The sequence below is a fragment of the Etheostoma cragini genome, chromosome 19, assembly GCF_013103735.1.
Source record: "Etheostoma cragini isolate CJK2018 chromosome 19, CSU_Ecrag_1.0, whole genome shotgun sequence".
Classification (NCBI taxonomy): Eukaryota; Metazoa; Chordata; class Actinopteri; order Perciformes; family Percidae; genus Etheostoma; species Etheostoma cragini.
In genome coordinates, this window is record NC_048425.1 from 10,398,713 (window position 1) to 10,414,390 (window position 15,678).

At 40.4% G+C, this 15,678-nt stretch overlaps 2 protein-coding genes across 6 annotated transcripts in view; both read right to left on the minus strand.

Moving 5' to 3' along the window:
* Window positions 1–5,995, minus strand: part of ndufs2 (NADH:ubiquinone oxidoreductase core subunit S2) — a 24,533-nt gene extending 18,538 nt beyond the window's left edge. For both annotated transcript variants that reach the window (XM_034856796.1, XM_034856795.1), the window contains exons 1-9: window positions 5,843–5,995; window positions 4,656–4,759; window positions 3,207–3,397; window positions 2,768–2,888; window positions 2,288–2,400; window positions 1,805–1,879; window positions 1,540–1,617; window positions 1,367–1,452; window positions 1,108–1,227 (exon numbers count right to left, since the gene is read on the minus strand). In XM_034856796.1, coding sequence (XP_034712687.1) covers window positions 1,108–1,227; window positions 1,367–1,452; window positions 1,540–1,617; window positions 1,805–1,879; window positions 2,288–2,400; window positions 2,768–2,888; window positions 3,207–3,397; window positions 4,656–4,759; window positions 5,843–5,949 — 995 coding nt within the window. In that variant the 5' untranslated portion in view covers window positions 5,950–5,995. The remainder of the gene's footprint in view (window positions 1–1,107; window positions 1,228–1,366; window positions 1,453–1,539; window positions 1,618–1,804; window positions 1,880–2,287; window positions 2,401–2,767; window positions 2,889–3,206; window positions 3,398–4,655; window positions 4,760–5,842) is intronic.
* The window catches only part of kirrel1a (kirre like nephrin family adhesion molecule 1a), a 49,294-nt gene that overhangs the window by 10,319 nt on the left and 23,297 nt on the right, over window positions 1–15,678 (minus strand). The window contains exons 11-15 of one of the 4 annotated variants that reach the window (XR_004654566.1): window positions 15,033–15,249; window positions 14,021–14,128; window positions 13,256–13,383; window positions 12,569–12,682; window positions 7,137–9,242 (exon numbers count right to left, since the gene is read on the minus strand). Coding sequence is in view for 3 of the 4 variants with exons in the window: in XM_034856722.1 (XP_034712613.1) it covers window positions 8,523–9,242; window positions 12,569–12,682; window positions 13,256–13,383; window positions 14,024–14,128; window positions 15,033–15,249 (1,284 nt within the window). In the remaining variant the exon portion in view is untranslated. Of the gene's footprint in view, window positions 1–7,136; window positions 9,243–12,568; window positions 12,683–13,255; window positions 13,384–14,020; window positions 14,129–15,032; window positions 15,250–15,678 lie in introns of those variants that run through there. The other 3 variants (XM_034856724.1, XM_034856722.1, XM_034856723.1) reach the window with 3 other exon arrangements.

Genomic DNA, 15,678 nt, shown 5'->3' on the forward strand with positions numbered 1-15,678 from the left:
TCTAGTAAAAATTACAGCCTATTTATATATTGCAATATATATTGCAGAAAAAAATATTGCAATGTCAGCTTTAGGGCTGAAATGCTTCCTCAAGTAACTTGAATAATTCAATTTTCCTCAAAGCTTCGTTTAATCAATGTTAGCAACGTTGTATCGAATGATTATTACTGTCGCACACCGGGCTGACGCTGCTGGCGACCTATGCCATGAAGACAGCGGGGATGAATTAAAAAAACCACTGACGGCACAGAATACAAAATGAAGAAAGCAAGCTTAAAAAAGAGGGAGAAAGAGAAGAGACAGGCTGGAGAAAACGACAAAGTGTCCAGCGTTTGGAATCACTTCAAACGTAATTAAAAGGAAAACTCTGTACAGTTTGTAAGCATTAAGTCTAATGTAATCATGCATTTCACGAAGCGGACCCGACAAAAGTAAATCCCAGAGTCATATGGACGACGAAAGTACACCGAACACAACAACTACCAAAAAGAAAGACAAGAAAATTCGTAGTGGTGACCACAATAAAGAGCCAACTTGTTGATTATCCCTTTGGAACAACAGCTGACTGTTGCGCACCATTTTCTCCCACTCTCTCTCTCTTCACGGAGAAACAGCTGATCACCTACAAGCATAAGTGTACCAGAGCTGGGGTTAATAGGTTGAGTATAACTAATATTTACATATATGCCTATATACAGTCTCCGGTTGAAACTTGTAGTTCTGAAAGTTCAGTTGCACAACTTAAGGTAATGTTTATGTATGTTTAATGTATGCCTTAGTTTAAGGTTTTTATTGCATTTCAGAAAATGTTTTCTTTAAAAACAATGTAAAATGGCACTTAAATGCACTTAATGTTTTTGAGAGATGATATTGTAAGCAATACAGGATATAAAAATGTAGGTTTTTCCTAAAATGAAATCAAACTATTGTATATTACTGCTCTTCAATAAAACAAAAGTATTTCTTATCTGATTACTTGATTAATCAATGGAATAATCGGTAGAATATTTGATTACTAAAGTAATCGATAGCTTCAGCCCCAGTAAGTTCTTAACGAGATCGTGCAGCTGTGTTGAATAATAACCACAGCTATTGCTCATCATTTACCTGTCATAGCAGTCTCCTTTGCTTCCAATGGGGATGTCAAACTCCACTTCGTTATATTTGTCGTAAGGCTGAGACTTTCTCAGGTCCCACTTGATGCCGGACCCTCGCAGCATCACTCCACTGGTGGAGGGGCGAAGAGAGAGGAGATCAATATCACACTCCATACACATTTCTACTAATCAAACTAACTCAAATATTTGTGCATTTCATAAACTGCAACTGAAGGGAAGGAAAGAGGTATTTTCCATTAGAGAGTTACCTGAAGCCATAGTTCAGGGCATCCTCAGCAGAAATCACCCCGATGTCTACAGTACGATTCTTCCAGATGCGATTGTTGGTTAACATCTGCAGAGGAGAACCAACAGATTCCCTGATAGATCATCCTTATCATGTTAAGAACTTGTGGAGATTTAAAAGATTGTAGTCGTTTACCTCTTCTACTTCATCGATTCTAATGGAGAAATTCTTGCACCACTCATAGATGTCGTCCATCAGGCCAACAGGCAAATCCTGAAACACATGTAAGATCATTAGCACTTCACTGATCATAATCTCATCATGGAAGGGATCTACATGTTACAACATCTTTGATGTTGCTCTTTGCAGCTGTTGAAATAACACAATCTTTCCCAAGGACATCTTTATTTTGATATAAAAACAAAACAAAACACAGGCATTATTTAAAGGGTTCCCCTACCTGATGCACACCACCAGGTCTGACATACGCAGCGTGCATTCTGGCTCCGGACACTCGCTCGTAAAACTCAAACATCTGAGAGGAAACAAAAGTCACAGTTAGGAGTAGGACTGCGCATCTTATCGGAAATAAAGTCTCCAAACTCTCGTGCAACCACTACATGGTAGGGGGCTGATCTCAGATGACATTTAACTTAATTTACTGTCTGCAGCTAGTTCACCAAGTCATGTCTCTTTTTTGGGGGTCACAAAGGTTATGTTTACTCCCATAGAGTTACATGATTTTTTAGTAACTTGATAACTTCTTTTAAGGAACATTAGGGTCAATAATGACACTCTTGTGTTGTTAATTGTTTTAGGAATATTGAGCAATTAGAGCAGTAGGACTGTTGCTAAGGAACTGTGAGAACTGAGAGGTCTGACAACAGCACCTTCCCCAAATGAACGAAGTTTTTAAAACCACGCAGGACAGACAGATTCTGACCTTCTCTCTCTCCTCGAACATCCAGAAGAACGGGGTCATGGCACCAATGTCGAGGGCGTGCGTGGTGACGCCCATGATGTGGTTCAGGATGCGGGTCATCTCTCCGTACAGAACTGCAAGCACAACACAGAACATAACCACCCATTCAAAGATGATGACTCTATTGATAAACAAATTGATGGATACAAAGACTTAAAAAAATATCTGAATTTCTTTAGGTTTTGGACTGCTTGTTGGACAAGAAAAGCTAGCATATTTTATTACGTTTTTAGATATTCTGCAGTCCTCTGACCATTAACAGCAACTGAAAGCTAATATGCTGAGTTGCAGACACACACAGGGGACGGAGCTAATGAAAAACAATAAGTGTGTGAGTGTGAGAGTTAAGTGTAAGTGTTTTGTGTGTAATTATAAGGCATTATTTGATTGAAATATTAAGCATTTGCAGTGTGCAGACACCTAACCATTTCCAGCCCGTACCTCTGATCCACTGTGCACGGGGTGGAGCTTGGATGTTGAGCAGCTTCTCCACAGCCAGAGAATAGGCCTGCTCGTTACACATCATGGACACATAATCCAGACGGTCAAAGTAGGGAAGAGCCTGTAACATTAAAAGAAGAGGAAGTAAAAATTAAAGCGTACAGGGTAAGGGACTTCCAAGAATTATACGTCACATGACACATGATAAAGGTCCTCATCTGTATTCAAATCTGTTGATTTTGTCAATTTCAAATAGTAAGGGGAGGGGCTCTTACGTCACCTACTTTTTACACAGTAATCAGCACCCCTGATTCTTCACTTCCTGATTTTACAACTTCCAAAACATGCATACAGTATGAGCTATTCAAACCACTACCTTAGAAATATGGGTTGGAGAATGCAGAAACACTATTTACAGATATTGTAAGGAGTTTAGTACCTGCAGGTAGGTCTTGTACTCGATGAGCTTCTCTGTGCCACGGTGAAGCAGGCCGATGTGGGGGTCACATTTCTTGACCGACTCTCCGCTGAGCTCCAGGACCAGACGCAGCACACCGTGAGCTGCAGGATGCTGGGGACCAAAGTTGATGGTCAAGTTGGACACATCCTTCTCTGCAGGAGCATCCTTGTCTGCGAAAACAAAAAAAAACAATATAAGGCAGAAATAAGGCCAATTAAATCATTAAAAAAAGAAAACTAGGTATTGCTTCTGGGTGTGATTTTCTAATCAGAATAAGAACTAAAAAAGAAAGAATTAGTTTGTTTTACAGTCAAAAATTGAAACTGATCATGTTTTGTGAGGAAAAACAATTACAATTTCAACTATGAAAAAAACCTAAGAAGTAGATGTCATAGTGAATAATGTAGGTTTAAAAGGGAGGGTTTACCCCAAATTCAAAAATACATATTTTGATATTTATCATGGATTGTTTTAGTGTGAGCTCCCCAGTGTTGGAGATATCAGTTCTGAAGATGACTGCTCTCCAATATGATGGAACTAGATGGCATTATCGACTTATGGCGTTCAAAGCGCCAGAAAATGTTTTGATTTCAGTTAGCCTAATAGCCGCCTTGATTTGCATTGAGAGATGATTTTATGGAAAGTTTCCCATGCCAATCTCCGGGTGGTGAAGGGTATGTGTTGATGTGGGGCTATTTCAATTCCAAAGACCAAGGGAACTTTATCAGGATGCATAGCAACCTGGATCCATGAAATAACTGTCCTCACTCTGACATCTCTTCATTAGTGCATGTATAGGACCTGAGCTTGTTTTTGTAATTCAGGCCCGTGTGTAATGTGTGTAATAACAGTGTACATTGTAATTTCCCCTTGTGGGACTAATAAAGGATACATTATTAATAAAAAATCTGCCTGCTTCTATGGGAATTTAACATAGGTGTGTACTCGTGCCCCCTTTATTTTAAGGAAGAACATTTATTTATTGAAGATACATTATTCATTCAAAAAGAAAACTGGTGTCCTTAAAGGTCAGGTTTTTCCTCTTTTTTTTTAATGAAGACATTAAGATAAATTTCCAAAACATGATTTTTTATACCTCTTTTTAGTCAACTTAAGAATGTCTGTATTCACTTATGCTAAGCACTGTACGTAAACAGTTTTGTCACACAGACACTTAAAGACAGTCTCCGTCTTAATGTGCGGTGGACTGACAACACCAGGGATAACACTGGAAATAAGTCGAGGACGTTCTATCCTTTAAAACGTTTGATATGATATATTAGAATGTTGTCAGCTTCCACACTGTCTTGGCAACATTTCACATTTGCCTTGTTCATTAAAATAAATGAAGCAGAATAAGTAGTTAGTAGAGAACAAGCATCCTTTAAGTAGTAGCTCTAACAGTGGGACTTTGTGTGTGGAATGTACCATTCCATGGGGGTGGACTCCATTTCTCATTGATGGCAGTGGGGTACATCACTGCCCCAGCAAACTGCTCTGTCCACTCCACATCTGGCTGCCATTGTTTCTGCCTGTGAAAACATTGAAGATATTCTATAAAAATATTCACAAGGTAAGGTGGAAGCCTTCAGTTCTTAGTCAATGCAGACACAGAGACAATTGAAGAGAAGACAACAATAAAAAAGCATTCAGTAGGTGTATGATCCATAATGACAGTTGACACAGAGGTTTTAGTCTCAATTTGTTTGGCCTATCATTTCAATAAGGGTGCTGATCTGGGCTACACTGTGCTTGCCAACCTGGCAACTGATGGGCCTAATCATATTGGCTAATGTTGGAGACACGCAAAGATATGGCTCATGCTAGTTTAACAAAACATTTTTTTTAATGCAAATTGTTGCATCATCAACACATGGCTACATTTTTCAGCACATACTTCATTCATTCATCGGTAGACCAACGGTATCAGTATGCGTCAATAACAAACCTATATTTTCAAGTCCCCTTGACTTTGGGACTAGCTACATAATGAACACACAGAAACAGTCAACCATTCCGGATAACATTAAACTAATTTCAGTAACGGGTAACAGTTTATAAAAGGCAGGTTTCCTTTACTTATGTGCCGTTTGCATTAACGATAAAGGTCTTAATTGTTGCTACAATGGTTCCAAACTGAGAGTGTTAACCCTTCTACATCGTTAACTGATCTGTGGTTTAATCTACTGCCCTATAACCCGAAATTGACTAGTTTCTCTTACAATTCTTGTCAAACATGGGATATACTTTGACCTTACACACAGCATAAAAGACGCACAACGCTAGAACCAGTGTGGTAAACACTGACACGCATTAGATAATAGCTAACCGTGACAGCTTAGGTTACGAGACAGCAGGAAAGTTAACCTACACTGCGAGGAGGATGACATTGCGATATTCCTTAAATGCATGCGTTGTTCAGACGTTTTCCATTCAGAAAAAAAGGTAAAACTTGTATTAGGCGACTCGAATAACTTTAAAGAGAAAAGTCGTCTTATTTAGCATTATGCTAACATTAGCCTTTCGATGTGCATATTTATGTGGAGCTCAAGCCAAGACGGTTGGCAATACAATGCCCACACTAAGCGTCAGGTGTTGTATTTTTGTTATCTTACCTGTTTTGCACAACAGTACAACCAGGGCTCAGCAAATTATTATTTAATATTAATTTTGTTGAAGGACGTCCAAATTTGGTAAGCGACCTCAACATTGTCGCCGCCATCTTGGCTGCTAGACTGGCCAATGACGTAGAGGATTATCTTCTTTTGTTGTTGTTTCGGAGACGCATTGGGTGTGATACGTGTGTCTGCCACCTATCGGTATGATGTATCCCCATCTATTTTAAACCGTCTAAGATCCCCATGCATAAAGTAGCCTACTTGTTATAGTTGTTCATGTTTAAATGTGCAGTGTCTTTTTTTTTTCAAAATCAGTTTTAAGTATATCAAATATACATAAAGTATGTATGGTATATGAAAAGTCGAGGAATAACTCTGTCTGCGCTTGCTGCTGCCTATCCAACCTGCTTCCCTGTTGAAAGTTTTCCAGTGCCAAGCATCATATTCCCTTTATATAGGGTGGCAGCATAAACACAAACACACATATAGGTCATATTATTATCTTGATTAAAGGATGGATCACTACTTTTATCTTTAAAATACCCTGCACTCATCTACGTGATATTAGTGTGTATTGCTTACTATTCAGAGCCATTGCTGTGAAGTTTTCATGACAAAATCAAAAAAGGTATTTTTGAAAATCGTGTTATTCATTCAATAAACCCTATACTGCCGTGCCGTAGCATGTAATTGATGTTATGCTGAATGTATGCTCCATTTCCCCTGAAAGGTTTTAAAAAAAATGAACAATTTCAACCCATTCGACCAAAGACAACACACTCTTCTTCTTTATATAAAAAACAGTGCTTTTATTTATGTAATACTGTGGAAAAATAATTACATACCATTTTTAAAAAATATTGAAGATAATGAAATTAAAAAATGAGTTTGATAACGTTCGTTGTACATATTTTAAACAGTTGTCTCTGCTACGAAGAACAGTACAATAAGATAAACATTGGATTTTTCTAAATTCAAAGACACAATAATACAGGATACAGTCCTACCAGAGGTATAAAAGTACTGTAACAGGATTGTGAGAGAAATGATATGGACATATACTGAAACACACACCCGCACACTTAGACACACACACACTGTATACACATGGACATGCATACAATAGTTGCGCGCACACTTGAGTCAGGCGGTACGTGTTTACAGTATGCTTCCCATACACACGCAGTCATTCACACATCTATACAAACACACTGTACAAATTGATGTATGTGCCAATGCCCACACACTCCTTCTGGATTTCTATCTCTCTCTCTCTCTCTCACACACACACTCGCACATCCACACACTCACAGTCATACTATACTATATGTCAATATTGTGGACAAGCCTTCATTGAACCTCTCCATACACATTCTCCTCCGGCCGTTTTGGCAGACAGACGATGAGGAATGATTCAAAATGGAAATGTACGACATGTTTCCCTATAAGGCCACTCAGTTCTAAACCCAACCTCTTTGTTTTTCTCTCTGTCTGCACCAAGCTTGTAGTTGGGAACTCCGAGAAAAAGGATCCAGCCTACGAAAAATGTCTGGGAATGACTCAAGGCCCCAAGCCTGGCTTGTAAAGCAACAGTCACCAATAGAAGGAGTTTCTACTGCATATACATGGTCTAAGGTGAAGAACAACATAAACACTTGGCACTAGGTTTCTTTTATACACTGATATTCCCTTCTGATGTGAAAAAAACATCCTGAATTCAGGCTCTGCTGTTGGCACAACTCTTCCCCGTGTCTCAGTGGAATCACCCAGGCAAACGCCCAAGTAAAGTGGGCTCACGTTCAAACATTTGGTCCATACATACACATTACATGTTTTACATAGACAAAAATAATTCTGTAATGTTTAAAAAATAGAATACAAAGCTCTAGAGTGGTGTGCAAATAAAAAGAAGACATTACACAGATATATTTAAGGGACGTCTAAGCATGAATACTGTAGATGCAGTGCAAAATGATGACAACCCCAACCCCACCCCCGCCCCAACACACTCCCAAATGCTGCCTAACGGGCATGATGGCATGTACCACTGCACAGAAGGGCATTCTGGGATATTATATATATATGTGCTCAATGATTGTTGAATAAGAAGACCAACAAAAAAATTATTAAAAAATGGTGGCCAGAAATGACTTCCATTGGATGAGGTTTTTCGCCATCAGCGTGTACCGTATTTGACGGTCAGTCTATTTTGCCTAAAGACGTTCTCCCTCATCATTTACAAAGTCAGTTAATAGCAAAAGCTATTGGGCTCCAAAGATCTGTGATCTTGCGTCCTCTCTCTTGTTATTACTCTCCTTCCCAATCTTGATTGTGACTTGCGCCGTTCGCTCTTTCAGAGCTCAAATATACAAACACATCGGGAGTGAGGGAATTCAAAATTGTGTGGAATTTCCCTTCCCTGTCTCAACCAAACTCCTCTCCTCCCATCATCTCTTTTCCTCTCTCTGTTTCCCATGCACTCCCTGTCTCATGGGCATGGTGTTCTGACTATGTGTCTGTGTGATTTTTTTTCTGTAGTTCTGCAGTCTGGGTTTGTGGTACTGTGTGAAAATGTAAGTCTATGATTGTGTGTGTTTTTTCTCTTGATGTGATACTATTTATAAGATGCTTTCTCATGCTCTGCTAAGACTGTGAGGTGGTTATGCGTCTCTCTGTCTCAAACGTGAGTCTGCATCCTCTGTGTGTGTCGGCTGTGGGAGTAGTCAGAGTGTTGCGAGGTGTAAGAGAAGCGAGTTGAGCTGCCGTATTTCCCAAGTCCAGTCTCTGATCCCGAGGGAGCAGGACCCCCGGGACCCACGCCAACCCCGGATCCCACCCCGGGTCCCACCCCAGGTCCCACCCCGGGTCCCAACCCAGGTCCCACCCCGGGTCCCACCCCAGATCCAACCCCGTACATTTCATAGGATGGACAGGCCTCCAGCGGGGCCAGGCTTGATGGGGCAAAACCCATGCGGTAGGTCTGGTAATGCGAGGGGTATCCATAGTTGTCGTAGGCCAGCTGGGAAGTAGAGTCCAGGAGGCTGCAGTCTCCTTGGAAGTCGCTGGCCATGGGTGCGGGGTTAGGCGGAGGCTGCTGGCTTTGGCCTGCACGGGTGAAGGTGTTGAACTGGGCGTAGCTGATGTGGGAAAGTCTGGAGGGGGGGCGGGGGTCATAGCAGGCCTGAGGGCGGCCAGGGGAGGTGAGGGGGCCAGGGGGACAAGGGGCTCCTCCGCTGGCCGTGGCTCCGGAGCCTCCGGCACTGCTGCTGATAGAAGCAGCTCCCCCTGGTGTTCCTGCAGGGGAGCGGTAGTCTGAGTAGTGCAAGGTGGAGCGGGATGCAGGGCGGCCTTCATCGTGGGTGGAGGCACGCACATTGTAGTAGCCATTGGTGGGGTCCTGACGACAGGGGCAGAGACAAACAGCAAGGAACAACAACACAGAGTGAGCCTTAGGAAAATATATAATGAGGGGGGGGGAAATCACTTTCTACATGGCAGTGTATAATTTCTTAGGGTCAAAGGTCTCTGTAATAATAGTGTTCTCTTCCTTCCTGATCCCCAGAGAGAAACTCTCTCATAGAGGGTCAGAGGTCAGGGTGAACTGCGTGTCTCAAGCTGTTCAGAATCCAGGTCCAGATTCCTTAAGATTGTGCTGTGAGGGCAGTTTGCTCTCTTTCTTTGTGACTCAGCATTGTTGTCAGCCGGAAACCTTGTATCTCTATATTATTATTACAAATATAATTACACAGAAAGGAAGAGTTTGGGGTCCCTTACTGGAGCTGCTGCCCCCGCGACCCAATACTGGATAAACGGTCGAAGACGGATGGATGGATAATAATATTATATCATTAAATTATATTATTATTTATTTTCTGCCTGTGGGTCATACAAATATTTAAACAGTAACAAGTGTGCTGGGTTGGAACAGTTGGTGAAGCAGGCGCACACATATAGGTTTACTCCTCGAAGTTTGACTCCGACTAGCGGCGTTCGCTTTGACTTTGTCTGAAGTAAATAGCTTTATTAATTTTTTCATTATGGGGTGGCCAAAATAACGGTTGCGGAGATACAGTAAAAGGTTTTCAGCCGAAAAGCAACGATAGTATGTTTTCTTTCTTTAATATTTATTACTTTTTTTTTGACCAGGTTAACAGTACAAATTCCGATTTTGGTTTAAAGCTTTAATGAGTTACGCATCTGTGTTTCGTTGCATGTGGATCCCTGCCAACATGCACGCTGATCCCACATTGTCTGGGTGAAGGAAGGCAAGATACTCTCCCTGCTCACTACACCCACTTCATGTTGCTCTGCCATTATTTCTGACATGATTCTGCCATCTCATTGTATCTCATGTACCCGACTTCTTCCTCACCCAACTTTGTTTCACTGCTTTGGTGCTTCAGGCGGCGGGAAGAAAAACAAACCGTCTGGCTGAGGCTGTTGTCGGGGTGATCTAACCATCTCCTGGGGTGGATTCATGTCTGTGTTTCTTCAAAGTGATCCAAGGCAGCACTCCAGCTAGAGGGGTGGTGTGTTTGCCCTCACAAAATATTCATGGGGTGGTGGGGGGGAGTTTCAGCAGAACATTTTGGCAGCTTTACGCGTGAAAATACATTCATCACCTTGGCCCAGCCCAACGGTGTCAAAATGTATAAATGATTCATGCCAGCTGAATGGGCAGAGTACACCTAAACCTCCTTCATATTTTTTAAATGTCTTTTCATTTTTTCTTCTTCTTCTTTTTTGTCTTTAAATCTCTTCAAGATGCATGGGACAACTTTCTAAGCAATCAGATGAGCTGCTTTACTTCAGTTACTAACACTACGTTTAAAAATCATTAGGACTTTGCACTGGTGGAATCATTTTAACTCATATCAAGTCAGTCATATTTGTAAGTCATAAGGCATAAGTCACATTTGCTGGCTAACAACAGTTAGATGAGCGGCGGCCATTTTGGTTATGCTCGTATTTACTATATAAAAGATAATAGTTACTTCATAAAAGACAAATGAATGAACTACTAAAATCCTTTGACATCAGTTTAAACGATTTAACAGCAGCTGAAATGTTTGAAGATAAATGTGAGTTAAATAAAGCAGTTTTTGAAGACAACTCTACTGGGTATATTTTATATTAAAAAAGCAGATAAAAGTGACAAATTTTGGTCCAAGCACCAGTTTCTCATCCGGTTAAAGTGCTCATAATATGCTCATTTTCAGGTTCATAATTGTATTTAAAGGTTTTACCAGACTAGGTTTACATGATTTACTTTTCAAAAAAACACCATTAACACCAACACAATTAATAAAAAGGAAAAAAAAACAAAAAAGCAGAATATGAGCACTTTAAGATGATTTTAGACTTTTGAAAAGCCAGACCTGAGCTGACTATTTAAAATCCCTCTTCTTTGTCTTCTTCTGGCTATTTCAAATACAGTTGTGCACCCTCTAGAGCAGGGATCTCCAACCTTTCTTTATCTAAGGGCTACTTTAATAAAAAATAAAATGAGGAGCTACTTGCATCACATCACCTTCATTTATTTACATAACACACATAAGCTGAATGAAGCTACTGTCTGACAATGTATGACATTGCAATACCCACATTTTATGAAAGTCTTTACTTTATGTCAAGCTTCATGCCTATTTTTTACTTTTTTTAACCCACAAAGTTAGCTACATTACTGAATATATTCCCATCAGGGGCCAATAAAACATTACCACTGGCCCATGGCCCACAAAGTCAGCTACCTCACTTTTAATATCGTGGTCATTTTGGGTCAACTTCAAGACGTGACATGAGCTGTCTAGGACATAGCCACACCACCCCCGCTCCATGGAGTGTTGTCGGGATGATTATCACAAAACCCTGGCTGAACACAATCACCAGACGACAGCTAGGAGCTAGCAGCTAGGAGCTAGCAGCTACAAGCTAGCAGCTACAGGCAGGATCGAGACAGAGACCAGGGTAGGTTTATTTAAACAATGTCTGAGTTGAAAACACATGTTGTTGTCTCGTAAGAGCCCTGTTCATGTCGCACAGACGTTTTAATTTCATTTTATGCCTGTTAAGAGGCACAAAGGCATTCTAAAACTTGCACCGACAGATGCTGTTTTAGCTCAGTGGAAGCTCATACATGTTGCTGCAGCTACTCCGTGTTGCCTGCACTGATTTGGGTCGGGGTTTTTTTTAATCAAAAGTACACGCATATTAATGACAATCAAGAGTAATGTAAAAATTGCCAAAATTCTCCTTTAGTGAATGAGGTTTCATTTATAGTATACAACTCTCAAAAATACTTTTATGGAGTATATCCGATTATTATTTTTGTCTGGTAGATACTTTCAGTAAACTTTGTGGGTGACACCACCATAAAGTCTGTACATCACTGGATGAAAGTCATCACTGTGAGTCAATATGTCAGTAATGATTTAGATATTTGCAGCCCTTTGAGGTATAATTAGAACGAAACATTGCACCAAAATGAACTCCACAGGACTTCTCTTTGACTTTGGCATCATTTTATAATCAATGGGATGTTGATTTTGACTTCATATTGAACATATCTGTATTTTTCAACCTACTTCTGGACCTGTGATTGTAACCCTTCTCTCTATTTCGTCCTTTTTGAGTCTTTCAATAGGAAAAAAAAGAGTCAAGTTTAGATTTTGTAGACATCATCTGGTTGATGATTTGTTACAAATGCGTGTTTGATCAGCTCACCTTAAGGTCATACTCCTGGCGTGTGTCCAGGGTGTCGCTGCGGAGATCAGACTTGAGCTCTATGTCATCTTTAAAGGGCTGATTGGAAGGAGAGAAGGACACAGAGGGGAGAAACTAAACCATCAAACAACAGAACAAAACCAAAACAAACAGGAGGAGAGAAGGTGCCATGACAAAAAAAGAGGGAAGGAGGCAACAGAGTATGACAGGAAAAGAGAAAAATGGAATTCAAAGGGGGAAACACAGAGTTTGTTTTTAGTCAAAAGTAAAAGTGTTTAATAAAGTCCAGTAATGCAGCTTGTGTGTGTGTTTGTATGTATGTGTTAACTCTACCTGTGAAATTGTACTTTGTAACTTCTTTTGACATTTTGTTATTTATTTTGCAGCTGTTAAGTATTAATACATACATGGTCTTTAACAAGATATTCTTTTTATATAGCTACTTGTCTGTTAGTCTATGGTTTTTTTTTTTTTTTTGCTTGTCTATGGGGTTTTCTGTGTTGTGTTCTCTTTTGTTTGTTTCTTGTCTATAACACTGAAAAGCCATAAATAAAATATATTTAAAAAAAATTAAAAAATAGGTACAGCGTGGTGTATAGGGAGAGGTTACTGAGTTAATCTGAGGTTTTCTACAGGCTGTGTAAACAGTGTCGGGCCCGAGCACACACATATCCCGCTGCTGCTCACCGAGTACATGGCCTTGACCATGCGCGAAGCCGTGGACACGCTGCCGGAGTCCTCCTCCAAGCTGTGGGTCTCCTTGTTTATGGTCTCCACCTTGATGTCGGGCTTACCCAGCGTGACCCCGCGCCGACCTGGAAGCAAAACAAAAGGGTGAAGTTGAATACAGCTGGACACGCGCATCTTGGCTGGTGTGTGTTTTCATGGGCTGAAGGAGCAAGCTCAGAGGCGACCTACATCCATGTGGTGGAGAGGAAGTCTTAGGTGTTTTTGTTTCTTTGGTTCGAAGTTATTTGGTCCAGTGACGGGCATTTAAACCACAAAAGCATTAAAAACTTCTGCCGTACATGCAGATCTTTTGGAACGGACTGAACAATAAATCCAGTTCAAATATAGAATAAAGACAACAATACTTGAACAATGCACAAAGGGGGAGACCTGAACATAGGAATTGAAATGTAATGTGAGTGTATTGTTGTAAGTGTAAGTGTTGTATTACCTACATGTGTATGCTGAATATGCATATCTATGTGATTTGTTTCTGTAATAATATGATATTGTGACGTAAGGGCAGGACTACAAAAGCATTATGCTTCCGCCTGCTCCTTCTCAAACTCATCCTTTTTTTGTTTGTTGTGTTTTTATCTTTATCTTCATGTTTTTGTTTTTTTCTTTTACCACATACTGTTTGTTTGAGACAAATACAAAAGCAAATCAAATCAATCTGGTCTTTATACTGTTTGTGTTAAGCACATGGAGAGTATGACTCACTGCCTTTGCGTTGCCGGTAGAAAATCAGAACGAGGACCAGCAGAAAGATGAATAGGAGGATGGTGGAGCCCACTGTCCCACCAGCTATTATGCCCACTGGGACTTCCTCTGAAATGTGTGGGCGAGAGAGAGAGAAAAAAAACAGAGAGTGAATGTGTGAGGGAGAGAAAGAGATATTGAAATCACAATTATTTAACATGATTACTCACCGACTTTTTGGAATGATGTTGGATATATTAAATTTAAAAAGTAGTAAAAAATTAAAATTAAAATGAACAAACTTGTCCCGCTTTGGTCTCCCTACGGATTGGAAGTGTCCATTACATTACATTGTCCAGTTCATTCCAACTACAGATCCGCTACCCTATCTGGCAAATTTGCATAATGTAATGAGCAATTCTGCTTCCAACATGTAGGGGGACTGAAGCGGAAAAAGTGACATAGTGTTGCTTAAATACTTTTCCCGTTTTGACTTTTTTTTTTAACGTTTTTACGTTTTGAGTGGACAACAAGCGAAAATGGATGCCAATACAATTCTGACTGGAAAGTTTACTTTTTAATAAATGGTTCCATTGACAAGACCAAAGTGATCTGTGTGTTTTGTCATTGTGAACTGAGCTATCATCGTAGCAAGTCCAGTCTGAAATACCGCAAGCACACAGCTGATTCCAATTTGCTTCATTAAAGTATTTTTTTTCACCCTTTTATCGATGGACAGTGCTACATTGTGTGAGAGTCTATTTTCTCCAAGTGTGAATGACTGCTCTAAGTGAGAATGTTACATTTGAAATTAAACACTACAGCATTCTTTATGTCAATGTTGTTTTCAATAAAATTAATTAAAATGAGAAAAAATAATGTGACAAAAAGAAATTAAGGGACATTTAGAATATATAAAAAATGATAATTCATTGCGATTAATTGCAAGTTAACTGTGACATTATTGTGATTAATCCCAATTAATTGTTTTAATCGTTTGATGGCACAAAAAAAATGAATTCATGCAACCCACCAGTCTCCTCCAATGAGATGATCATGGTTCCTGGGCCGAACGAGTTCCAGGCCGTGCAGTTGTAGGTGGACAGGAAGTCCGACTCCATCACGTTGTTGATGGTGAGGGTAGAGAGGACGCCGCCGCCCTCGGCTGACGGTTTGCTCTGCTCCACCGTGTACCTCTCCAGCAGCGTCCCCTTCTCCTTCTCCCACACGTTCTCCTTCCACGCCCACACCTGCAGCACACACACACACACACACACACACACATAAACACACATGAAGACACACATGCACAAACACACACAGACACACACAAACACACACACACAGAGACACGCACACACACACCCAGACACATACACACAAACACACACATAACACAAACAGACATGCATGCACACATATGCGCGCACGCACACACACACACACACACACAGACACACACACCAATAGACACGCACGCACATACAAACACAAACCATATTAGATGATGTCACGATTAGTTAAGCACTATTTTGGAGACATTACTGCTTGGGTAAGTTGTGTGATAAAATTCTATTCATTCAGATAAGGAATATTATTCTGCATTCAGAATATAAAAGATAATGCCTCCGGCCACTGCTATTGCCGGCAGAGGACCAGACAAACAAATCCCCCCAGGA